This window comes from Pogona vitticeps, chromosome 1 (genome assembly GCF_051106095.1).
Source record: "Pogona vitticeps strain Pit_001003342236 chromosome 1, PviZW2.1, whole genome shotgun sequence".
Lineage (NCBI taxonomy): Eukaryota > Metazoa > Chordata > Lepidosauria > Squamata > Agamidae > Pogona > Pogona vitticeps.
In genome coordinates this window covers 299,208,548-299,235,294 of record NC_135783.1, presented here as the reverse complement: position 1 = coordinate 299,235,294, position 26,747 = coordinate 299,208,548, and the positions used below count along the sequence as shown (strand labels likewise).

At 43.1% G+C, this 26,747-nt stretch overlaps 1 protein-coding gene across 3 annotated transcripts in view; it reads right to left on the bottom strand.

The window, feature by feature from the left end:
• PAPLN (papilin, proteoglycan like sulfated glycoprotein) overlaps positions 1-26,747 on the bottom strand; it is a 69,998-nt gene that overhangs the window by 11,932 nt on the left and 31,319 nt on the right. For 2 of the 3 annotated variants that reach the window (XM_020810168.3, XM_072986195.2), the window contains 15 exons: positions 26,618-26,698; positions 26,286-26,458; positions 25,333-25,456; positions 23,698-23,824; positions 22,384-22,449; positions 16,429-16,636; positions 15,455-15,631; positions 13,968-14,124; positions 10,346-10,432; positions 9,610-9,868; positions 9,386-9,503; positions 7,849-7,978; positions 5,154-5,814; positions 3,307-3,444; positions 2,353-2,477 (listed from right to left, as the gene is read on the bottom strand). In XM_020810168.3, the coding sequence (XP_020665827.3) occupies positions 2,353-2,477; positions 3,307-3,444; positions 5,154-5,814; positions 7,849-7,978; positions 9,386-9,503; positions 9,610-9,868; positions 10,346-10,432; positions 13,968-14,124; positions 15,455-15,631; positions 16,429-16,636; positions 22,384-22,449; positions 23,698-23,824; positions 25,333-25,456; positions 26,286-26,458; positions 26,618-26,698 (2,631 nt within the window). The remainder of the gene's footprint in view (positions 1-2,352; positions 2,478-3,306; positions 3,445-5,153; positions 5,815-7,848; positions 7,979-9,385; positions 9,504-9,609; positions 9,869-10,345; positions 10,433-13,967; positions 14,125-15,454; positions 15,632-16,428; positions 16,637-22,383; positions 22,450-23,697; positions 23,825-25,332; positions 25,457-26,285; positions 26,459-26,617; positions 26,699-26,747) is intronic. The other variant, XM_020810169.3, reaches the window with a different exon arrangement.

Here is a 26,747-nt window from a genome sequence, read left to right as displayed (position 1 = left end):
CTGGGAGACTTAGCCAGGAACATGGCTGGGGGTGGGGGTGGGGGGAGGATATGACACCTTTATAGAAATCATGCTTCTAACACTACACCTGAAACTCTCTATAGGTAAGTATAAACATACTGACCACTGAAGAGCTGTGAGGTTGAAGTCTTTATTCTGTGTAATTGAGATGGGCCACAGGAAGGACTAGGGTCAAGGGCAAGGGCTGTCTCACAAAAGCCCCACAGGTCTGCTCCTGACAGTCTGCTTTTTCACTCATTCTTGGCTTTGGACCACATAATAATAGTGGTATGTGAAGGTGCCAAGGTATTCTTCATCATTGACTCACTGCTTTATACCAGAAGTTGGCCCTGGCCATAACTCTGTGGCATAGCACCTGCATCTCCAGGTGCTACTCTAAAAGAATTAAAACCTCGGAGAGCCTGTCTAAGTCAATAAAAAATAACATGTGAGCTAATTGTATTAAGAGTCTGATATTACTCTAAGGCATTTTCCTATTTTCCTAAATTGCTGGTGTCCTTCACCAAGGTTGATAGCAGTTCAGTGAATGTGATAAGGAGTTTACAAGATACCTCCAGGAAGAATGGAACTAAGTTTACTTAATTTAATTCCACCTGTTGAAAACCTGCCTGGGCTGCCCTCACCAACCCAGACTACACTCACCAGCTCCAATCTTCCCTCCAGATAATGGGGTAGGCAATCCTGCCTGGGGTGTAGCTCTGCCTGAAGTGAGCAAAGCCCAGCGCCTTTGACCCTCAATCTGACCTCCAGTCCTGTGGCTTATGCTTTCCAGCATAAGGTACTGAAAGGGCCATTATGCTGTCTGTTACCCAAAGTCCATCTCCACCACCATCACCCATAAGGCAGAGTGTGGCTGTACCCTGACACAGGCGCCAGCCCCATTCTGAATAGCTCAGTGGTTGAGGGATCTGGCTGTGGAGCCAGAGGTTGGGAGTTAGATTTCCCACTTTCCAGTTCTGCTGCTCTAAAGTTATTATTACTCCTGTTCTAGAAATGGAAAAGGACAGCTCTTGTCTTTTCCCGAGCTGGTGACATTTGGTAGTTTGAGAGTGAGCTGGCTTGTTTACAAAACAGACTGTGTGTGGAGGGGGGGGAGAGAGAGTTAAGGTGACCTTCCTCTAGAGCATGGGTGGGCTACCTCCAGGGATTTTACGCCACACACCCTTTTCTCTGAAGAGTTGATCCCACTACCCCTCCTTCCCCCCCACATTTTTCCTAAAACTATTTTAAATGAAAACATTCTACTTGTGGTCCTCTATTGGCATAAGAATGAGGAGATCAGAGGTATAACACACAACAGAGAACATAAGAAGAGCCCTGCTGGATCAGGCCAAGGGCCCATCTAGTCCAGCTTCCTGTATCTCACAGTGACCAGAGAAGAAAGGGCTAGCCCTTGTCAGTGTTATCTTGATTCTTTCTTCTTCTGACTAGAACTGATGAGTGGACAGAGGATAGAGCTCACACCTGAAGTACTAGGGTGCGGCACAACCTTGTACTATGCTTGCACTATGAGGCAACAGAATTGGACCTCAAATATCCAACAATAGAAGCCAGGTGCTAAAGAGAGATACATCTAGAATTAAAGAACAGGATACTTATGAGCATCTTTCTAAAGAATTCTAGGTATTTTCCTGCATGAGACGTGAACTAGCATGGCTCCACTCCTAGTTACCCCAGCATTCTTAATTTCAGAAGCCTACTTAAGGTGGAAAAGTCAATGTTGTTAGTTTTTAAGCAACTGGATGCAGAAACTGCAGGTAATCTTTTGCAAGCCATATAGCGATCTACTAGTGGATCCTAAGGGACGTGGTGCCACTGTGGGCTAAACCGCAGAAACCTGTGCTGCAGGGTTAGAAGACCAGCAGTCGTAAGATCAAATCCACGTGACGGAGTGAGCGCCCGTCGCTTGTCCCAGCTCCCGCCAACCTAGCAGTTCGAAAGCATGCAAACGCAAGTAGATAAATAGGGACCACCTCGGTGGGAAGGAAACAGCGTTCCGTGTCTAAGTCGCACTGGCCATGTGACCATGGAAGATTGTCTTCGGACAAAACGCTGGCTCTATGGTTTGGAAACGGGGATGAGCACCGCCCCCTAGAGTCGAACACGACTGGACAAAAATTGTCAAGGGGAACCTTTACCGTTACCTTTAGTAGATCCTGACTGACTTCTTCAAGTCATCCCCAGCCTACATATTATAAATTATAATTTATAATTATAAATATTGTAAATTATACATTACAAGTTGGCTTTTAACTTAATGCCTGATTTCACTGACAAAAATCATTAAGTAAAATCAGGTGACCTGAAAAATAAAATAAAAGAATTAATAACCTTTGATCTTCAACTCAATCTGTCTGCGTTCGGTCCTCCCATTTGAAATTATGCACATGTAAGTCCCAGCATCCTCTGCTCTGAGCTGGCTGATCACCAAGGAATTGTCAGATTGGTAGGTGTGCCTGGAAGGGGAGGGAGAAGTAGAGCATTGTTACATATCAGGTCTTAGCTACAAGCAAGAAATGTGAAGTCAGCCTCAATTACATGTTAACAACACTTTATTGATCAGCTGTTAAAAAGTGAGTAAGAGAAATGTGATAAATGGCTGATCAGGATTTCTAACTGGTAAGAGATCCTGCCAAGTGAAGGAAGTAGACTTGGTCATGCATGGAAATCTTGTTAAATTTCATAACATATATACAGGTCAAAGGATGATGCTTTTCTTGGTGCTGAATTGTGTTGTGATTTATGTGATATCAACAAACAGTACGGATTAAGAGCAAACTTGATACTCCTTGTGGTGTAGTGGATAAAGTGATGGACTAGTACTCAGCAGGCCTGAGTTTGAATCACTGCACAGGACACAATATGCTGCTAGATACAGTACTTGGAAAAGGGGTCAGGAGGAAGCTGGGTGGAAAGAAAAAGAAAGGGATATATTAGTTGAAAACCTGCGCAGGAATACTTAATGCAGCAACATTTTGTTGCAGGGTCCCATTTCTGATCAACATCAAACTAACACTCTCCAAAATCCTATTAGTACGTCCTCTGGTGTAACACAGTCAGTATAAATCTCAGTGGCAAACTGCCACAAATAAAGAAGTCAGCATTGGCATTTGCTACCTGTTACAACAGGGTAGAGAACAGGATTCCAGCTATTATTTTTAACAACTGAAGAACTGTAATATGTTGAAATTAAGTCAATGTCCCAATATTCTCCCCCAGCCTAACTGATGGCGGAACTTAATAGGGCAAGTTCCAGAGCAGGGTAGATTCAGGAGCTAGGTTTACCTGTCGGATGACATGGGTCGCCCATCTTTCTGCCATTCCACTCTGGAGAAATAGGAACTGCCTCCCTTGCAGAGCAGGCGAATGCTTTGTCCCAAGCTGGCCTCCACAGCGGAAGACTCGGATCCATCCAAGACGATTCTGAAAGACACACAGCAATTTTCTGAAGGCTTTTTGGGTTGGCTTAAAAGGCAGAACTACAGATTAAGACGGGAAAAAATTCTAATACTTGTCAACATACAGTACTTCTGGAAGGACGGGGTCTTAAGTAACTACTGTGTCATTTTACTTCATCCTATGAATCTTAATCAGGTTTCTGTAATGTTAAATTCAGGATCAAAGTATAGTTTAAGATGTCTCCCCTTCTTACAACTGTTGTGCATCTGGGCATATAAAACTTTTACAGATGGGTGCCCAAGACATTAAACAAGCAAACAAAACAGAGCTGTCTCCTAACCAATCCATTAAAAAACAAGAGCAACATAATGGTTGTTGTGAGTTTTTCTTTGGCCATGTTCTGAAGGTTGTTCTTCCTAACATTTTGCCAGTCTCTGTGGCCGGCATCTTCAGAGGACAGCACTCTGTGCTCTGGTGTAGTTGGCTTGGGAGTTTATGGCTGTGAGATAGGCTTTTGTCTTTTTCTGTAGATGGTTGATTAGTGTGTCTTGTGGGTGTATTGTGCTAAGAAGAGATTATCTGTCACTGTGGTTGATGGGTGTCATTAGCTGGTCTTTTGTGTGTAGTGATCCCTGGACTAGAGTTGGGGTGACGTGGCTGAAATTCCTCAACTCAGCAACTAATCTGATTCCTGCATTCTGGACCCCCTGAAGCTTCCATACCAGCTTCAAGAGAAGCCCCACATAGAGTGTATTACAGCAGTCAGTTCTATGGCTACTGTAATAAGAAGGGAGGAGTTGCACCAGCTGCATACCAGACCCCCAACTTTATTAACCTATGTCTCTGTAAGAATTAAGACGGATCTTGAGCAATCATATCTAGTTGAGGCATCAGAGCAAGCTCTCATATCTAAAAGCTCGTCTTCAAGATGTTCAAGAGCTGGCTTCTTCCAGAAAATTTACTTTGGATGCTTAAATGCCAGAAAAAGGATCTGAAGTTGCTCTCAGCTTTAGAAGACCAGAACTGTGTGGTCTTCTAGAAGAATTTGGACCAATGCTTCCCGCACAGGACTTGGGAGAGACACAGCTGACCATAAACCTGCTCTTATACACTCCTTTAACCTTGAGAAGGTGATAGGAATGCTGATTTACAAAGAGCAATGCTCTTCAGAATAATAGAGAATTTTGTAGTACTAGCAACTGCACATGCTCTCAAGTTCTGCAGCCCACTGCATCAGATGCCATCTGAGGCACTTCCTAAAGTTTATACCAATTAAAAATTGGTAGGTTGACATTCCAGGTAAAAGGAAAGTCATGTTAAATGTACCTTCTGCTCTAGCCTGATCCTTGTTGCATGACTGATCTCGCAACCAGTGCAAGAACAGGCACGTGACAAGGAGATTGCTGGAACAGGGGGACACGCGAACAATTCTCTTTCCATTCCTCATTTAGGTAACAGAATACTGTACTAACCTTAGCCTTTGAGATGATAGAAGACTCTGTTGTTCTTCCTGCAACAGATTAACATGACTAACCCCATGAAAACCCATCTGGAATGGTAAAGTGCTAGTAGTGGGTAGATGACATCTGGGAGTGGCAATATGCTATAACAGAGTTCCACTGAAATGCTATGTGAAATTGCATCCTGGGTAAGTACCAAAATGTTCACATACAGCAGAAAGCAGGGTGCAATTTTGCTTTGCATGAAACTGTGCTAGTAGGGGAAAAGATTACCTGTTCAGAGAATGTTGGATGGAGGAGGCTGGTGGAGCTTGGTGCTCGTATCTATTCACAGTGGACCTGTCTGTTCCCAATTCCCTCCCCCACTCCTCATGAGCATGGTGAACTGTCTGACCATTGACAGTCAGTCGCCTTTCAGAGTGTCCAAAGGTGAGAGTTTCCCCCAAACCATGCAAATGGCTTGCTGGATCCTTCCTTCTATCTCCATCTGCTGCTGAGTGATGAGAAGTCTGCCGTTGGTTCTCTGGCAGGCCAGTCCCTTGCTCAGGCAAAGCGTCTATAGTCATCGTCCTTCCCCAGCCTCTCTCATTGTGACTTTCCGAGCCTGCCTGTGCTGGGGAAACCTCAGCATGCAGAGTTGCTCTTCCTCCTCCTCCTCCATGACTGTGACCAGTGGATCCTCTCGCAAATTGCTGAGAACTGGTGTGGATGTCAGGAACAGTGCCATAGTGGTGATGCCTCTCATCCCGTCTTCCTTCTGCGTCGTGGCACATTTTCATGCACTCCTCTTCAGAGGCAAAGTTGTTCTTATTGCCATGGCAGCCTCCATACCAGAATCGGTTGCATTTTCCAACGTCACTTATGAAATACCAGCGAGTCGTCCAGTCTGAACAGGGGCCATGGGCACTGGGCAGCAGACAGTTGATAGGGTACACTATCAGAAAATAGCGGAAGAAAAGTAGTCACAGACCAAGTGGGTGCACAACTGTTCTGCTCACATTCAATAAATCATACACCATGTCTAGAGAGCCAGCCTGTGTAGCCTTGGGCCAGCTGCAAAATGCTAGAGCGCCACCACAAGAAGGGAATGAAAAGCTATTTCTAGGTACATTATCTGGTACCTAGAAAACCCTGGCAAAGGTTGCAATAAGTTGGACCTGATGTGACAGCATACAATAGCAGTAGCAGCAACAGCAGCAATAATAGTAGTTGTTACATCAAAAAGCTAGAAGAGTGAAGGTGGCTTTCAAACTTTCTCATGGATTAAGAGCAAAAGTGTTTCCCATTCCGTTGGCAGAGGAACATGATGGCCACGTCCTCCCTCTGATATTGCTATGCTCTCTCACCATTAAGAAAATGCACCACCCTGTCCTGTTATTAATTTTGCCACCACAATACCAGGGATGTTGGAAGGCTGGGATGAAAGCAGTCACTGGAGACACGGTTGGTTGAGGCTGGTTCTGAGGAACCCACTTGTGGCTCCCTGCCTGGAGATCCATGAAAGCCTACTGCCAACCCTAGTTTGTAGGAGGGAGAGTTGAGGCAAGGAGTCCTCTAAAGGAGTTGTCTCCATTACCCAAGTAAAACTGATTTGGCTGAAATGACTCTGCTGTGAGGAACCCTGAGAAAGGAATCTGCTCAGCAACCTCTCAAAATCGCAACTCTTAGGGTTCCTTGGAGAGAGCTGGCTGTAGATATGCTCTGTGGAGGAAGGAGAGGCAAGGGCATGTCTGGATAATTATGTTGCCCTGAGGGTAGGAACCCTTCCCCTCTTCCATAAAATCTCTAAAGTGCAATTAAACACAGTCTTCTAGTGTGCACTTAGAATGACCCTCTCAACGAATGTTTCGTATTGGAACTTGCTTGGACAATGGCATTGCTTTGGCATGCCATAACTGCATGTCAAAATGCCATGGCAACTTACAGATGAGCCAAAGAGCTCCCTTCCTGTCTGTGTATTAACAGGGCAGCCATGCTCTGCTCCCTCGACTGCTAGCATGAAGCAGAGCTGCTGTGTTAAGTACAGTATTGGGTAGACTCAGCTCACACACCAGCTGAACTCCAATCATTCTTTTCTGACCTCCTAGAAGCCGAAGGTGTATTTCAGACATTTCTCCTTCAGAGTCTATCTTTTTCGGACAGAACCAAGAGCTGCCAATTACACCACATGCTAATTCTCAATTTTTGCAGTTCCGTGGAAGTAGCAGCTCTGTGGAGGGTAAGGGAATGTAGATCCAACAAAGAGATACTAGAAATCTATTTGCCAGAATTCTTTGAAGAAAGCCAGGATACTTAAATTTTTATCAAGCAGCTTTGTACTGCAGGTATACTCTTAGATACAGGGTTCAGGACTCTAGATTATCTCAGTACTAAATGGCACCATCCATACAAATAAAAGCAGACCCTGTGTTTTGAGGGTAATGGTGGGGTGAGTACCTCTCAGCTGAGCCCATGCCCATCCAGAAGCCAGCTGAAAGCAAGCAACTGGGCTAAAACAATGCAGCTTTCAAAGGAAGGCAAAGTGCCAGGTGGCTTCAAAGCTGCAGTCCTTATGGTCCCTGCCCTTGTCCAAGCTGTTTTTGATCTTCCCTTTCTGGGAAACTGCACTTAGCAGTCATGAATTCTTCAGGGTGGCTGAGCAGGAATTAGCCAGAACAAAAATGCATTAGTGATTTCTCTCCATCATGAGCAATGAATGCAGATGCCTTACAGTACCAAAGTAAAAAGAACATACAAGGTTCCTCAGTTTCAGCAGTTTCCCCCCAGAATTTCTTACAAAGACAGCAGAATCCAAAGACTGGAATCTTCACATTATATTCCAAAACTACTTCCAAATCTGTCACAAGGTTTTAAAAAATCAAACCGTAGATTCCCACAGAAAACTGTTTAAAAGCATGTCATCTGCTTTTCTCCTTTTTAACAGAAAGCAGTGGATGAATCCACCTTTCAAAACCAAATTATCACTTACGTTGGCTGGGTCTGTTGAGGCATCCTTCCCCATTAGGCCCTGATGCAGAAGCAATGTTGTCATAGCAACAACCATACATAGAACTCCGGCACTCCTCTGTTGGCCTCTGCTGGGACAGACCTCGGCTCGCCTTGGACAAATCCAGATGTTACCAAGATGATATCATGTGAAAGAGCACATATAGTTGAACCACTCCCAGAAACAATTTTCAACTGTGTTTCATTTTCCTTTACTGAACATGATACCAATCAGGAAAATTAAACAGATATAATTTAGTGCAAGAGATGAGAGCAGCCCTTTAAACACATAACAGGGCAACTTCAAAGGACAATGAAATGACATAATATAGCTGCCCATCAGGAATTATAAGTGATGAAATATGGACTTGTTTTTACAAATTCATAAATGTCAAGGAGGAAAAACAAGTAAAAACACATGTGCCATTTTTCTTGCAACTTGTACTACTGACTCCTTCTCAAGGAGGAGCTAAAAGAAATCACCTGCCCACACTGGCCAAAATCTTCTTGCTTACGCATAATAAATTGCAGTAGAGTCCATTGATTCAAATGGCCCTACTCTAACTGGGATGGACTGGGCTAAGCAACAGGATTTTGGCCACTCTTTTTGCTTGCCAAACACTCTGCCCACCTAAGGGCAAATTGGATCTTTCTCTAGAGAGCAAGATTCCAGGGTCTGAGCAATCATCTGCTCGGAAGGCTCCCCCCAACTCCATTTCCGTGGGCACTGGGTCCACATGCTTTGGCAAGGTTGAAGGAAATCTGTCAGAGCTGGGAGAAGGTGCAGCCAACACTATCCTCAGCTGAGAGGCTCCTGCTCCTCTTATGCTTAGCAAAACATCTGGCACAGGAGTAAAACCTGGTTGCCAGAGTCAGCTGCAGTTTCCAAAGTGCCCATTGCCATGCATGGGAGAAGGAGGCCAGGAGGAAGAGAGGACCTGGGGGTCTCAGGCTAAACGTACAGTGCAGCTGTCTGCCAAGGGGACCCAAAGGCAACAGCATGGCTTGGGATCCTCAGATGAAGGGACAATCGGATGCTACATTTCAGCAACTGTTCTTTGGGCAATGGCATATGACTGATATAACAGAATGGTGGAAACCAAAAATCACCTTGCAAACTATATTTGTCATCCATTCTTTTGTGGTTTATGCTTGATTCCTGTAGTCCATAGATTACCTTGCAGGTCTAAATCTTTTGCAATATCTACAAAGCTATCTACTGAAATACAAACCTGATGTTCAGCACAGGGTTTACTGGAATTACTTAGTTCAGATCTTGCCTCTGCAACTCTCCCACTAGCTGGCCTTTAAAATATAACAATTATGCTTCACAGACATTATTTGTAAGAAAACACTTTTCTTTCTTGATCTCTGGGAAGAGTAAATGGCCCTATGTTTAGCTGGGTACAGAAGGTGAGATACTGAACATGTCATTGAGCATACTTTTGGTGCAACATGAATATTTAGTAATTAAAGTCACACTGTTAAGAACATCTGGCTGAGATGTTCCCTACACATACCGTCGGAGAAGCTGCAGCAGGTTCATTTCTGTTTACATAAACGTCACTGTAGTATTGTGCACATCCTTCTTTATTTGGCCCCCGTGAAGCCGATATCCCATCAGGGCAGCATCCGTACCTGCACACAGAAACAACAGCAGAAACCAGTCCTGGTGTGACCTGCTCAAGCCTAACCAGCAGATTGGCTATGTGACTGTATGTGTTATTCAGTGAACTTGCCTTACCTGCTCTGATGACAACTCTCCAAAGGGCAGCCTTGCCCAAAAGGACCTGCTGCTGAAGTGCGACCATCTGAACAACACCCGTGACGACTTTGGTGGCAGTTGTGAACATCAGCCCCAACATTTCCATGTGTGTTGAGGTGGTGAGACACAGAGGAGCTTGAATGGGTTTCCCACCGCAAGGGCAAAAAATTGGAGCTATGATCTTCATTGGACTGGTGATGTGTGGAGGCAGCTTGGATTATTCTCTCATTTCTAGAAACTGGAAAACAGCATTTTCTGGAATGGAGAATATCTTCTCCTTCAGAGCTAGAGTTCTGCTCAGTCATAGGGTTAGAATAATTAAAGATCTCTTTGTGGGATTTCAAACATATATAGATCCAACAAAGAGATCTCAGATTTCAAATAAACAAACAAATATTTATAACATATAAATTAGGATGCCTTCTTCCTTTACCCCAGTACATTGTTGCTTACCAGAAGTGATTCACCTCTAGTTTTCACCTGGAGAGCAGCTTCCAGAGATAAATATAAAACTTCTTGATCTAGCAATCAAGAAGTAGGATATTACAGATGAGTCCTTCCATCCTTCCCCATAAGAGGTACGGTATATTCTGTACAAAGGCCTATCATATAGACTCTACTGTTATAAAACACTCCTGTAAAACTTTGTACAGCTATCCTAAAGGAACACAGCTCTCAATAAAGATTAGAAAAAGAAAGGACAGTGGTTCCAAACCTGTGGCGCCATGATCAGGATTGTAGCGGGTCCATACAGCCTGATGACCGATGTCATAGCCTGTGGCGTCTTGCATACTGGGAACCTCTGAAATGAAATTCATTTTCCTAGCTTAGAAAATGGCAGCACCTTCCGTGCAAAAATCATTTCTTCTCCCATTGAAATCAGTTCAGCCTCAATTTTTAGTTTTATTAAGTTGGTGGCAAGTGGGTCCCCTAATCAATAAAACTCTCTGGTGGGTTTTTACTTTCTGAATACGTGGAAGTAAATTCTACCTAAGTCCACTGAAAAATTTCAGCACTACATATTTTGATGCCCAGGACAAGGGGTGGTTTTATAAGACAGAACCGTGTTAGTCTGTGCTGGCATAGCAGGCCAAAAATAAAGAATAAAGAAAATGAAAATGTTGTGGCACCTTAAAGACTAAGTGCTATATTTTAATGTGAGCTTTGTGGGCATGTCCTCTGACATAAGAGTGGGACTACATGGCAAATATTTATACATTTGTACATGACCCAAGGGATGTGAAACATTGTTTTCTGCTAGTAAAGCATGCTGCTTATATACCGCCCCATAGCGCTACAAGCACTCTCTAGGCGGTTTACAAGTTAATTATGCAGGCTACACATTGACCGCCCAGCGAGCTGGGTACTCATTTTACCAACCTCGGAAGGATAGACGGCTGAGTCAACCTTGAGCCGCTACCTGGGATTGAACCCCAGGTTGTGAGCACAGTTTTGGCTGCAGTACAGCGGTTTAACCACTGCGCCATGAGGCTCCTAAACTGATAAATAAGTTGAAGGATAACTAAGCTTGTTTTATTTTAGAAACGAAGATGTGTGGGATATATTATTGTTGGGTCTGCTTGACTTGATTTTGGAGAGGAAATTTTAGCATAATGGCAAGTACATCCAATCAGCCTGTGTTCTGTATTGCTTTGTATTAGAGATGGGGATATTCGTATACAAATATGAATATCCCTGCACAGCTGGACTTAATGAAAGTCCAGCCCCTGGGGCCAGACCGTCCACTCATACATGTGCTGGCAGCCCTGCTCATCCTTTCAATTGCTCCCAGAGCCCTGCGACTAGCCCTTCCCACTTGGCTAGTCACTCCAGGCAGGGGGAGGGAGGACGGAGTCTCACTGCGAGGCTGCCGAGTAGCTAGCTGAGCGGGAAGAGAGTGGCACTCTGGGAGCGGTTGGAAGAATGAGTGGGGCCACCACAACAAGAGGCATAAGTGGACAGTCTGGCCCCGGGGGCCAGACCCTTGTTAAATCCAGCTGTGTGGGAATATTCAAATACAAATATGAATACCCCCATCTCTACTTTGTATCAATCTGTAATACGTAAACTTAGATTTTTGGAATCTACACATGGAATATGGAATGGCAATCAGCACAGATGACTTGAAGGGCTTGGATGCCTCAGTACTGGCACAGAAGATAATTAAGATTCCAAATTCTGCCTAATTCCCCCCGCAGCATTCTCCATAATAATAAGAAGCCACAGCTAATCAACATTAAGTATGCTAAAATGGTGATGGTACTGAATTACCAGTCCAGACCAGGTTATAGATTTTTGGGGACACAGCTGGAATTTATGGTTTGTTTTACAGTATGTGTGGAAGTCCCTGCTGCATATTTATGACACCTCTATGACTCCAACATTGGGCAGATAGCGGCCAATAAACGGTTGGACAAATAAACTTTTTAGATTACAATTTCCAGGACTGCCCACCTAATAGTCTATAGTATCAGTTGTATCAGTAGATTCTTGGACTCTTCTACTTCATGTTTAACGCCTGATAATGTTATTTAACTTAGTGTATGCTTAATCTAGGGACATGGTGGTGCTGTGTGTTAAACCGCAAAGCCTCTGGGCTGCAAGGTCGAAAGATCAGCAGTTCAAATCCACACGACGGAGTGAGCTCCCATTGCTTGTCCCAGCTCCTGCCAACCTAGCAGTTCAAAAGCATGTAAAAAATGCAAGTAGATAAATAGGCACCACCATGGTGGGAAGGTAACGGCGTTCTGTGTCTAGTTGCGCTGGCCACTTAACCAAGGAAACTGTCTACGGACAAACACTGGCTCTATGGCTTGGAAACAGGGATGAGCACCACCCCCTAGAGTCGGACATGACTGGACTATATGTCAAGGGGAACCTTGTACCTTTTTACCTATGCTTAATCTAGTGTTGCATCCATTTTTTCCACATGACTATAATCATATTAATGGCATTTGTCTTCATGTAAGCATTTCTGCAAGTGTCAGGAACGCCTTTGGAAAGTGTTCAGAAACTTCAGGAGGTCCAAAATGCTGCAGCCAGATGGCTAACTGACGGTGGTTACAAGGATCACACAATCTGCCTATTACAGCGGCCCCAAAAGTAACTGCCAAGTCTGTTTCAAGGCACACTTCAAAGTGCTAGTCTTATCCTATAAATCCTTAAACAATGTGGGCCCAAACCTTCTCAAAGACCACATCTCCCTTCATGAGCCTCCCTGGATGTTAAGTTCATCAGGAGAGGCCTTTCTTTCCACTCTCACAGGTGTGTTTGGTGAAGACATGAGAGTGGGCCTTCTTTGTTGCTCTTCCTAAGCTCTGGAACTACCTCCTGTGGGAGGTCCGGCTGCTTTCTGTTGTCTTCCCACAAACAAGTGAAGACCTTTCTCTTCAGGAAGGCTCCTTCTTAGTGACTGACTGTCTAAGAGGGGTTCTTAAAACCGCACTGCTTTTTATTGTTATTTTAAATGTGTTTTACTACTGCTTTTATCTTCAAATTTTAATATTATGTGTCTTTAATTCTTTTAAAAATAATTATAAGAATACTTCTAATACTGTTTCTTTTCATACTCTAAGCCAGGCTTGTCCAACCTGCGGCCCAAGGGCCGCATGCAGCCCAGGTCGGCTCATAATGTGGCCCAGTGCAATTTTTTATTTTAAAAGAAATTCCAAAGTTTCAAGTTACACTGCCAGGGCTTGCAGCCGGAATGTGGCTGGGGCACGTCACAACGGTGGGGGGGGGGGAGAGAGAGGGAAGGAAGGAAGGAGCGGGAGGGGAGGGGAGGGGAGGGGAGGGGAGAGGGGGGCTGCATGACTGCATTGCGCCATCCCTGTCAACAGGTGGATCCCCTCCTGGCCCCATAAAGCCACAGGAGTCGAAGCTGGCAGCCTCTGCTGTCTGAGATAGCAGCTGCTGGTAAGCACGCTTGGAGCGGGGCTGCGGAGCATGGCTAGGGCTGCCCCCCCCATGTGGCCCAAACCAAATTTATGTGTGGCCCAAACTAAATTTTCATCTTCTAATGTGGCCCAGGGAAGGTGAAAGGTTGGACACCCCTGCTCTAAGCTGTCCTGGATCCCTTTAAGGTGAAAGGCAGCATATAAATATTGAAAATAAAATAATTAATACATAGATTTCAGAAAAGTTTTATTTAAACTGTTTAGCTTGTCAAGAAGGAGTCACACTTTGGTGCTCATGTTGTATGCACATAGGCACTGCCGTCCATCCCACAACAGCCCAGAATATCTTAGCAGACTATTTTTTAAAGGCACTAATGAACAACAGAGGAATACAACTTCACCGCCACCACCACCACCACCACCACCCCACTTCTCACTTACGCTGTGGCAGATGACAGGGCTGGGTATTGCAGGTTCCCAGCATGGTTGGTACCTGTGGCTGGATGGCCTGGCACATCTCGTGATTGTAGAATTTGGAATCACCATCAGCACAGATGACTTGGCGGGTTCGGATGCCCGAGTCACAGCTTTTGGAGCACTTAAACACAAAGGACAAGCCATGTTAAGAGGGAGCTGTAATTATTTTTTTCTGAGACACTTAACATGCCCCTCCTCCTTTTTTATGGTGTTAAAAACAAAACAAAAAAAAATCAGACAATGAGCAAAGAGATGTAAGTCTGCTGTAACTATACCTTCTGGTAAATTGTCAGGTCGCATGCTGATAGAGGCTGTAGTAATGAAACATGGTAGGGAGGTGTAAACACTGAATGGGTTCCAAGTATGCACAGTGAGGGTCACGTGACAGCAGTGATGAGAGTAGCCCCACTAGCTCCTGACATCCCACTTTTCCCGCTTCTCAGTCTCTGTCACACATACACACATTCACTCTAATGCAGAAGGCGTCACCTCCCCTTCTGTGTCAACACCTTGAAGTGTGACTCTTTGAGGCTCTGTCTCATTTTGGAATTGGCTTGGCCCACACACTGACTTTCCTCATCATAGAAAGAGCGGTGAGTATAATGATGAAGTTCATAATTCAGTGACATTCCCTTAACATTAAGGAACTGGTGATTAGCCTTAGAGACATTTGATGGACAGTTGACAAAACCTCTACCCGCTGTTGCTCATGAAGACCATGAATGTTCTTTTAGAGTCTTCTATATTACTCATTATTCCCTTAGCTTGGTTTTCAGCCTCCAAACATAACAGTGAGAAGTGAATCAAGGGTCCTGAGACCCTGCCTCAAAGAATGGCCCCTCAAGATTCTAGTTCGGATAAAAACATGTCAGGGATAGTTTCATAAGCGGGAAATTCCAAAGAACAGCAGCCTCATGAACTGGAGAGCCTTGAGGTCAGGATTGGGCCCAAAGGGCCGTAGCTTTCTCATTGTTTTGTCCAGAACAAAAGTATGAAATTAATAATAATTACTATGTGAACAGAACTAATATATAAGCTCAGACAAAGAAGAAAATGTATCAACGATTCTCCTTAGAGACCATTTTGCCACCAGAGCCAGGGAATAATGCTATTTAGATCCAACACATTAATATGAAAATTTCTACATTTGCAGTAAACAGGAGGAAGTATCTAATCATTTTTAAAACAACATTTCAAAAACATCTTTAAAATGTTAAAATTGTTACTTCAAAATGTTATTCTTTTAATATGTGAGTTGCTACAATGTAACACTCTACCATTAAATTCATTCATGTGTGTTTCCAGGAGGACTAACCCACTGAATAACTAATAAAATTTCGAAAGGAACAACACTCACTTTGTATTTAAACTCACCCAGCAGCAGGAGGAAAGAAGCAAGGAGCACTGGCCAAGAGATAAAGAAATTAATGGCAACACTAAGCAGGACTCACCAATCCCCAGTTTCCAATATGCCAGCCAATCTCCTGTATACAGTTCTCTCCAGTGCAAGGCTGGGTCTGTGGAGGTTTCGGTCCTGACAAGCAGGCAATATCGAGAGTCCGTGAGCCTGACTCTGTCCTGCAGCTTACCACCCGGGTCTGAACACCCTCCCCACAGCTAGCTGAGCACTGTTAAAAAAAAAAAGAGGAGCTGGTCAGTTGAAGAAATGCACCTCTTCACTCCTCGTTTTTACTTCTTCACATTTCACTTCTTCACATGCACTTCTTCCTCACATTTCACCATTGAAATACTGTAGATTCTTCCACTTTGAAGTTTTCTACACCTTATCAATACCCTCTTGTGCCCATTAAAAAGACTTCGCTCTGCAAGAGAAGTGAGAGGAATATTGCTGCAGCATTTAATGTCTCCTGCACGAGAAGAACAATCAAGGAGTCTGGCTTTGTTTCAGAATTAGAGCGTGTTGCAGGTTCTGACCATCTACCCCAGGTCCCACAGCCAATGTGGGCATATGGCCACTTTCTCATCTCTGATCTATGTATGTTGTACATTTCAATGGTAGGGAAAAGGGAACATCTGAAGGACAGAGAATGCAAATTGAGGCTATACACATACATTAGCAGGGAGTTTATCTCAAAGGTAGGACATGGAAATAGTAGATGAACCATTGCTAGGTTTTCCTCTCCTTCTCAAGCCAACAAGGTACTGGTGCTACATTGCCTGAAGGATACACGCCCTTGGGTGCGGCTAAAGAGCAAAGATCAACCTAGGAGTAGCCTTAGGCAAGCTGCATGGTGCCTGAGCGGCTCCCGAAGAAGGGAATGGTAAATCACTTCTGAGTCCTGTATATCTAGAAAACCTTCAAAAGTGTAGCCCGAAATCAGAATCTATGTTAAAACAAATAACATCAAAATAAATATTAAAGTAAATAAGTGTGTACATTGAATCTACTAAGTAAAACACTTACCTCAGACCATGGCTCTGTGATCCATGTTGCACACTGCCGCATGTTGCAAGGCTGTGTGCTCCGTGGCTTCTCTGTTAAGGATGCGCACTCAGCATCATCAACAGCACCCTGAGAACCGTGTCCATTGTAGGAGACACAGTAAACGGAGCGGGTCTGAGTGCCTCCCCCACAGGTGGCTGAACAAGCGCCCCACTCCCCGGTTTTCCAGCTGAAAGTACAAAAACAACACATCTCAAGAAACCGAGGAGCCGGTCCCAGTAGCCAGAAAGTCTCCAGATATCAGAGATGGGAAGTTTTGCTTTTTTGGATCACAACTCCCAGAATTCCAATGGGAAATGGAAAGCTTTTGTCCAAGAAAGAAACCTTTCCCTTCCCTGCCAGGAAGTAAAGCAAGCTTAATGTTTACAGTTAGGACACTGTTGTGGCTGTTTGTTTTTCATATTTATCAATCATAGCACCTGGCCCAGTCTTTTTGCCCACAAATCACACAATTGTCTGTATTGAAATATCTAAATTCAAAACAGTGTCTCAGCTGATAACGAAGCGTCTGCAAAAGGCTTTTAAAATGGTGTGACTGCCAATTTTAAGATGATGCTGCTAGAGAGAAATGGTATGAAGGACAATTTTAGACTGAATGATCAGAGAAGGTCTCAAAACTGAAAGCAGTTAAGAACAGAAGAAATATTTCCCAGAGAAAGATTGAAGTATCTTTGTTTTTAAGGGGTTAAATGGATGTCACTTCGAACAATGTTGCATGCATAGGTTGTTGAGAAAAAGCAATGTCACAGCAGAGCTTGGAACATTATTTCTTGAAAAGAATTTGTGCTCTTCATCGCTAGGGGGAGGATTTCTAAACATATATTTTTTTCTGCAATCTATGTTTGAGCTTATGAGTAGGTTTGAACATGGTTATGAGTAACCTGGTGAAAAAAATCAGATTACTCATAAAAATGTTTGAAATTGCTTACGGGTTCAAATGTACAATAGGTTACAGAAAAAAAGTGAAATGTCCCCTACTCATCACTTTTGGCAGCTAGATTGCCATTACAAACCCTCAAGTAATTTGTCAGGTTTTGCGTTATTAACCAACTGTTTTAATAGCCACTCACAAAAATACATTGAAATGCAGTCATATCTATTCTAGTGGTCAGTTCTAATATTGTACCTTGCAAATATTTTTTTTTAAATTACATAACACAAAATCAAATGATATTTCACCTGCCATTTAGGCTTGGTAAAAGAATGGTATTAACAATCTTATTGAAATTTCTTTAAATTAATTTGAAAGTAATTTTAAAAATAACTCTAAAATCTCACTCATTATACTGAAAAGTAACTTTGTAACTAATTGTTACATTACTTTAGTTAATAATTATACAATTATAACTTGATACATAGCCCATTACCTTAAAAAAAACTGCATTGTTTGAAATGAATTGCTTCCTAGGCAAGGTAATTCCCAAATTCTAAACAATGTTGGCGGTTGCGTCATGGGGTTCCTCAGGGCTCTATACTGTCCCCCATGCTGTTCAAGATCTACATGAAACCTCTGGGAGAGGTCGTTAGGAGGTTTGGGCTGAGGAGTCAGCAATATGCTGACGACACCCAGCTCTACCTCTCATTCTCTACCAATCCAGGTGTGGCAGTCACCATTCTGAACTTGTGCCTGGACTCAATAATGGTCTGGATGAGGGTCAATAAACTGAGGCTCAATCCAGACAAGTCTGAAGTGCTGCTGGTAGGTGCCCCGCCAGATAGGTTAAAGGGCCATCTCCCTACCTTAGACGGGATCACACTCCCCCTAAAGGATAGGGTCCGCAGCTTGGGGGTGCTCCTTGACCCCAGTCTGACCTTGGAAGCCCAGGTGGACTTGGTGTCCAGGGGTGCCTTCTTACAGCTGCGGAGAATATATCAACTTCATCCTTACCTGGATGAGCGGAGCCTAGCAGCAGTCACTCATGCACGGGTAACAACCAGACTGGACTACTGCAATGTGCTATACATGGGCCAGCCTTTGAAGACGGTCTGACGACTGCAACTGACACAGAACCAGGCTGCGCGGCTGGTAAGTGGTGCCGCCTCACGGACTCATATCACGCCAGTTCTGAAAAATTTGCACTGACTGCCGGTTGCTGCTCGGGCCCAATTCAAAGTGCTTACTTTGACATATAAAGCCCTAAACGGCTTAGGACCTGGTTACCTAAAGAACCGCCTTCTTCCATATGAGCTTGCCCGTCCTCTAAGATCAGGCCAGGAGGCCCTTCTGAAGGTGCCATCCTGAAAGACTTGAGGGGGATGGCATGTCGAAATAGGGCCTTCTCGGCTGTTGCCCCCAAACTTTGGAATGCCCTCCCTATAGAGATCCGTCTGGTTCCAACATTTTTGGCTTTTCGGCGCCAGGCAAAGACCTTTCTGTTTAGCCAGCATTTTAATTAAGCAGTATTCCCTAGCTGGCTACATGAGCAGCATGACTTATTAATTTTAACGTTTTAAGAATTATTTTAATACATGATATTTTATATTGTCTTTTAAAATGTTTTTAATGTTTTTAAGTTTTAATGTTGTACGCCGCCCAGAAGCCACTGGTAATGGTGTGGCTAATAAACAAATAAACAAATAAACAAATAAACAAATAAACAAATAAACAAATAAACACATAAACACATAAACAAACAAACAAACAAACAAACAAACAAACAAACAAACAAACAAACAAACAAACAAATAAATAAATAAATAAATAAATAAATAAATAAATAAATAAATAAATAAATAAATAAATAAATGTGAATCCTTACTGTGTCACCTGTCTATGTAATTTTGATATTAGGCACTTCTGCTAACATATTAAACTTTTGGATCTTCACAGGAAAATCTGAAAGGCCTCATTCTTTTTATTCCATCAGTAAGAAGGCAGCTGGAGAGTAATTATTTTTATAAAATTGAAAAATATCCCCAGGGCAAAACAAATAAGCACTTCCTCCCTTTTTGGCTTCTCAACTAAATTCTGCCCATACATTTCAGGGGAACAGAGGGCAGATCAAGAAATTACTCACATATTTTCCAATACTTTGTCTTTCAGTTTAGCAGTTAGCAACACGACTCGAGCAAAGTTTGCTCTAACTAGATCTGACACCCTTGAAAATAATATGCTTTTTATTCCATGCTGATTCTCTTTAGTCTTTTAAAGTTTGAGGAAAACTTTCCCCCTCAAACATGGCTACGGTGTCACTATTTGTAAAGAACAAATAGATCTTTAATCAGGATTCTGGACAGTCATTTTATTTGCACCAAGAAGTCTCAGACTGAAATTAAATGGCATAGATTAAAAGAGGAAATTCCTTAAGTGCCGAGAATGTGTGATTATCACAGCAGAAGCTTGTTACATTCTCCTGTTTGCATAGCAAATTAACTTGCTTTATCTGTGATTGGTCTTCAGACTCCAACATGGGCCTTGTTGGCAAACACGGCTGCTCAGTTATGAAGATTTGCTGCAGTCACATCTCTGGAATACTAATAGGATTTCCAGCCTCTAACAATATTATAGGGTTTTTTTCCTGCCCTTGGACCATTTGCTTATTTAAGCAATGAAGTCCAACAGAAACAACATGAACAGCCTCAACAATCTTGGATGGAAGAAACTTTAATGAAGACAGGGTTAGTCTGAAGTCTAGAATCCTGCGGTCCAGAGATCCTTGAAATTACACCCTCATAGAACAGCAAATAATTGGAACAGTAAGAAAACAGACCTGGCACCAGCATCTCTGCTGGTATTCAATGCTGGGGCCACCATGACTGCTCTTCTTTAAGATGGAGGAAGGGGCAGATGAGCATGTGCATAGTTGCAGATGTTTGTTTTATTCCTTTTGATTTTAAAAAATGATTCCCCCCCCTTTTTTTTTACAACAAAATGCTGTTTATTTGTTTGGGGAGCAGATACAAACTTCCTTTCATTCTTGTCATCATGATGGTTGTGTATGCTTTGGGTTTAAAATGCAAACCCTTAACTGTTCAGCGTATTCCTTTTTAAAAAACACAGAGCTGCCAAACAGTTTTGCTGTAATATATCAAGAACGTAAAGTATGTAAAGGCTTTAGGTGGGAGGTTGTGCACTTCATGTCTTTAGATACGTCTCTTCATGCCGCTCGTAAGACCATTGAATGCATGGTCTAAAATCACTGAGCTTCACTACTGGGGGGAAAAACTCATTGGGATGCTGTATAAGAGGGCCCTTGTGATTAGCTTTCCAGAGGAAGTCCTTCGCTTAAAATAATTCTATTTGCAGGAGACCAACATAGCCATCTCCCCTTGTCTCAGTTGCGCAAGGAAAAAACACTGGGAACTAGCAGAGCTGGCTGAAAGTTTAACCTGGCCATAGATTATGAAAAGAAATCTTCCTGCTGCAATCCTGCTGCAAATGTATTCATGTCTCATTTTATGTTGCTAAGAATGGCATTTAGTGACATGAAATAAACCATCAAATCTGTGAGCAACACAGAATGAAGTTAAAGTAACCTTTTCTCACCCTTTTTAACATATAGTTCTTGCTCTGATCTGATCTATTAATATAACACATTATACTGTACTGAATTTTGTGTAAGACCTCCACAGAAAAACCAGATATATTTTTGGCACTCCATCCTTTCTGGTTCTACAGCACTTTAGTGACCTGCTGGATTGAACCACAGGGCCAACAGTGCACCATCTCACAGTAAATGTACCATCTGGACACCCGCAAGACAAGCTTGAAGGAAACAGCTACCTTCCCATTCTTCCCTGTTAGCTGGTATTCAACATTACACCTTATCTGAATCAGGATGTTATATATGTCCTCCATGGCTAAAAGTCATTGATAAATTTCACTTGCATCCATTATAATTTGCTCAATGGGTGGTCCTCAGTCTTAGGTAAACAGCTATTGGACTGCTATTCCCAGAAACCCTGGCCAGCATAGCTAATGGTGAAGACTTCTGGGAACTGCTGTGTGAGAACACCTGGGTTTACCCAAGGTTGGGAAGCATTAGTATAAACCCATTTGTAAAGCTGTTGTCACTGCTATCTGTTGTCACATTCTGCAACAGTGAATTCTACCGATTAATTGTGCATCGTGAGAAGCATGGTGTTGGGAGTAACTATAACATCCAGTCACTTGCACCAAGTTTGTAAAATTACTATTCTGCAGTACAAGTTCCAGAGGTCCACCAGCCAGCAAGACAGCCAAGAAAAGTATATATTTTTTCCAAGTTCTGCATTTGTGTTAGTAAACCCTCAGTTTTGGAAGCATGTCTGAAAAGTTACTGAATATGAACATACAAAACCAGTGGTTTCAAAGAAAGAAGGAGTGAAAGAATGCAGTGGTGTGTGTGGTATCTTAAGGTTTTCATCTTTTTCTCTCTCTGGTCTACCCAGCAGACAAAAAAGAAAGAAAAATCCTAAGTAAAAAGCACTGCCCCCAAGCTCCATGCCTGAAGCACCTCTCACCCTCCACCATCATTTAGCAAGAAAAGCCAACAGCCTCTAAGCAATAGATCTGCCTATCACCAGCAGGAAATTCTTAAAGGACTCACTAAACAAGCCAAGACAGTGGCATTCAAATCATGCTCCTAGGAATCTCTGCTGCGCTCCTCAGAATCTTCTTCAAGGGCTTATTTATGAGTCCATATGGAAAGGCAGACTGACAGCTAGTCTACAATTAGATCATTACTTATGCAATGGGCAGTCACAAGAGGCCTTACGGGGATCTAGAATGGGCAACAGGGATGCTCCATAGCAATGGTCAGCACAACATATGAGCGGGGGTGGGGAAACGGGACCCTGGAACCCTCTGCATGATGGAGGATTTTGTCAGCAGACAAATTTGAGTGCAAAAGGAAACATGGAAGGCCACTGTTGCCAAGTGGAAAGAAGGGAAAGAAGAGCCGGACAGGACGGAAGCCATCACTTTCTCCCGGTTACCTCTTGGTTTGCAAGCTCCATGCTCTGCTGCGGCTCCATGCTCCCGGCAGATAGAGGTAAGAGATCCTTTATACACAGAACAGAGATTTTAAAGCCTATAATGAATACATAGACATCTGGTGTCTGCTTGTTGCAGGGCAGCTGTAGAAATGGCCTTTCAGGGCGAGGCTCCATGGGACTGGGAGATGCATTAATGGATTGCTGATGTGTTGTTGCTTTTTAACCCTCTGAATTGGGAGCAGAAATGGCAGTTGGCCTTTTGTCCCTGACTAATTTTCCTCAGCATTACTACCCACTTCCCCCTCCAGACACCCTACACCACCCTTACTGTGCCTGTTCATTTTCTTGTCCACAACAAACAGACTTTCTGAATGGCGGGGGCAACATTTTGATCACCGTTGCAGTGCCTATGAAGAGGGAAACTTCCCCCTGCTACTCTAAACTAGAGCTTCAGTATTCAAACTGCACGTTCCCAACCATTGCCTTCAGCAAGGACAGGTGCTGAAAAGGATTTCATGCATTGGCTTCTAAATCAGAATTGCACTGGGGCCCACGATTATGCAGAGTGTCTCTATCAGCGTAGCCACAAGGCGATCCTTTAATCATAGAACCGTAGAGCTGAAAGGTACCCCAAGGGGCATCTGGATTCACCCCGCTAATGCAGTCGAATCCCCTTCACAGCATCGTGAAAATGGCCATTAGATCTGATACTTTCCCGTATGGAAACGTTCCAAGGCTCAGCTCTCCCTCTGCAAGGGTCTGAATCTAAGAGATGCTGTTCAGAGTCCTGAAATGTGACTTTCACATCTATGCATATTATGAGACATGATTTATTTTATTCTTCGCAAAATTCCAGCCCCAGCATACAGGAAGCCATTCCATATGTACAAAAATGCCCAGGGTCTAATAAAAATATCCCACCTGGATGAATAACAACATTTCCTGGATGAAATTTAAATTTATTCTGTACACAGGCACTTGTTGCTGCTCCTTGTATTCACTGCAGTGTGTCAGCATGACCTTCCCCCCCACACACACATAGCCAGGAGGTCTGTATTCCTTATAAGTAAAGCTCTAGTTTCATCGGCTGCCACAGCTACTACAGACACCTGTAATAATTTTCCTGATCCAAGAAATCTCATTTATAACTACCTGGTATGTGTATATGTGCGTGCGTTAGGAATCAGTGTCTCATCATGTATACTTTCTATAAGAGCAGTAAATGCTGCCAAGTGAATTCTGACTTTGCAGCTTCTTAAATCTCAAGTTATTTCAGAAACCAGTTTTTTTAAAAAAAGCCAAATCAAACCTTACCGTTTTGTTTGGGGGCAAGGCTGAATGTTGCATGTTCGATTATTTTCTGGTTGTGGTTTATCTCTGCACATGTAATCTGGATATTCTTCATTGTCAATAGTACAAAAGACCAGACGTGACTGATAACCTATAGGAGGAAAAAAAAATGCAGGCTGATTAATACCACCAAGCCATAGCAATAGCTAAAATGCAGCAAGGTTAGATTACATCATATTTCTAGAGCCAGAGATAATTCCACTGCCTCCATTCCACTCACAGAACAAAACTAGATGGAAGGACAGGAACTTCTGTGTAGGCTTTGTAAGAGACATGCTCCCTTGAAAGATATATGACTCTGAAATAAGATAAGTGGCTTAGTACTGACTGTAACTGAGACCATGGGCCTCACTTCATTGTCCAGCTTTCTCATTGCATACAGTAAACAGTAATCTTCTAGTATTTAGATCACTGGTTCTTAACCTTGGGTTACTCAGGAGTTTTGGACTGCAACTCCCAGAAGCCTTCACCACCAACTGTGCTGGCTGGGGTTTCTGGGAGTTGCAGTTCGAAAACATCCGAGTAACAAAGGTTAAGAACCACTGATTTAGATGATCTTGGCCATGGTCTCCAGTGGCAGATCTTTCTTCTAAAGCAAACGTTATTTCTTAAAAGTGTTTTGTTTATGCAAGACAGGGTGCTATTACTATTACTGCTGCTTAGCCAAACATGATCAGTTTCAGCATCTATTATTGGGTTACATCTCACTTGGTTTACAGATCTCCATCCCAATCAGTGTTGATATTGGTACTGTGTTCTTTTTAGTTGCTGTTTATAGATACACTATAAGCAGGATCATTTGGGTTAGGATATTTTCAGATGGGTGGGATGTCCACCGGAAAGCCAATCAAAAGCCATTATCCAGCTATTCCATTTCTCTCCCTCTCATAACAGATCATGTATGCAAAAAAAGTGTAAGAAAAAAATTGAAAGATTGCAAAGAGAAGATGTCTTAAACTCTTCTCACCTTTGGTGAAATTCCATGATTCCACATAGACACAAATCCTCATCCTAAAGAAAAACGCTTAGTCCATTGGGCGGACAGGGAGATGGGGCAAAAAGGTAACTGTGTTCCTCTGTTGCAGCAAAATCAACAAAGAGTCTAGTGGTAACCTAGAGATGAACACATTTGATTTGGCAGAAATGTTGTAGCCCAAACCACAGTTTCCCCAGATGCATGGTGTGTGGACTCTGTAGACATTTAGACTCAGAATTTATTTGGCCTGCTGTAGGGAAGTCTTCATAAAGAACCAAATGTTATGGAACAAAATGTAAATCACTACATGCTAATGGGACATCCACCAACAGAAGGAAATTTGTTGTAGTGGCTTATACACAATTCAAGACAGGAAAGGACTGGTCCTAAAATCATGCCAGAGGTGAGCTGCATAAGCTAACATGTGACAAGTGCAACCGTGGGGCAACACAATACAATGAGCTGTGGCGCAGCGACTTTCCTACACAGGTGCAAATCTTCCATGTCCTAAAGCTCTTCTGAAACAATTTTTGCATGGGAAAATAAAAGCAACTGTCCACAGCATTAAAATGTTTTAGACAAATTAAACCATCAAGTGGCAGCATTCCATGCCAAATTCTTACCTCCACCGCACTCAGTGCTGCATTCACTCCAAGAACTGTAGCCCCATCTGTATCCCAAGCTCTGCCTTTGGAGAGGAAGGTAGTATTCATAATGGACTCCTTGGTTGGGCTCCTGGCTGATGAGCTGAAAAGGGAAGAGGCAACACAGGGTGTAGTGGCAGTCATTTTCCTCCTTCCTCTTCCTGGCATTTGGCCCAGGGCACACCAATGGCAGATAAGAAGGAAAACATGGAATGCATCACTTCTGACTCCATTTGTGACGCCATACGACAGCAAATGATTCTGTACAGAACAACAAAAACAAACTCTCTCATGTACCTAGAAACCTAGGTAACAAGGGATAAAATGTCTACTGTGTGGTTTTTCTTGATCCACTAGTTTGGTGCATGTAAAGTAATTTTGGGGAGTTTGGAGCATTCATCCTCTTTTGACAGAAATGGCATAGTCCAATAAGTTATCCTGCCTTCTCTACGATTTGCGTGCCTAGGCCTGACTCTCAGATCCTTGCCAAAAGTCTACTCCCTTCCTATCTACAGCTCATCTCCAGTTTATTTCTGGGAGCGGTTTCATGTCCTTCCTGTCTCTCATAGGCCATCGTTCAAATGCACTTCCCTCAGTGAAGAACATTAACTGTTTTCTTTCTGGATAAGAGGGTGACTTATGTCATGTCAAGCAGCAAGCAATAATTTTAAACTGATCTTAATACAGAAGAATACTTCACCATTTGTCAGCTGTGTATGAATAGGCGTAACATCCATGCCAGTTCCGGATTCCCTTCTGTTCTATTGTATGTTCGGTCAAGAAATGATTTTTCCCACCTTCCACCTCATTAGCAGTACTCTACATTTGGGCCCTGCAGCACCCAAGGGTTCCATGAATAATCCTGAGCAGTGCTTCTGTGTGACTTGGAGTGGGGATGTAAAAGAACTTGGTAAATGGGCCCTGGTGCTCACCTCAATAATCAATGGCTCTGTAGTGGGACCCCTGGCATGCAGAAGTTCAGGGGCAAGATCACCCTCTGATCCCCGATCATAGTGCACAATGGTGCTAGCAATATTCAAGGCTCGACTAAACTCGATCGTCCAGTGTCCATTCAGGTAATAGTTTCCTCGGACATTCTTGATGGCTGCAGAGGGCAAGTAGGGGAAAAACCCAGAGGGTAGGGAGGGAAAAATCTATCTGGTACTTTATACACCCCATATTCTGGGCCTTCACAGGAACTGTGAAGTTTAAGCCCATTTACACAAGACAGCACCAAAATAGTAAGGAAACCGGATTTACGTACCCAGGAAGTTCCTGGTTGGTGTTGCTTCCCTAATGCGGATACTTGTGGCCCCCATGGGAATGATGAAGATTTGATTGTAGCCTAAAGAAGGAGAGCCAAGTCAGCCACAATAAATTTAACTTACTAAGGC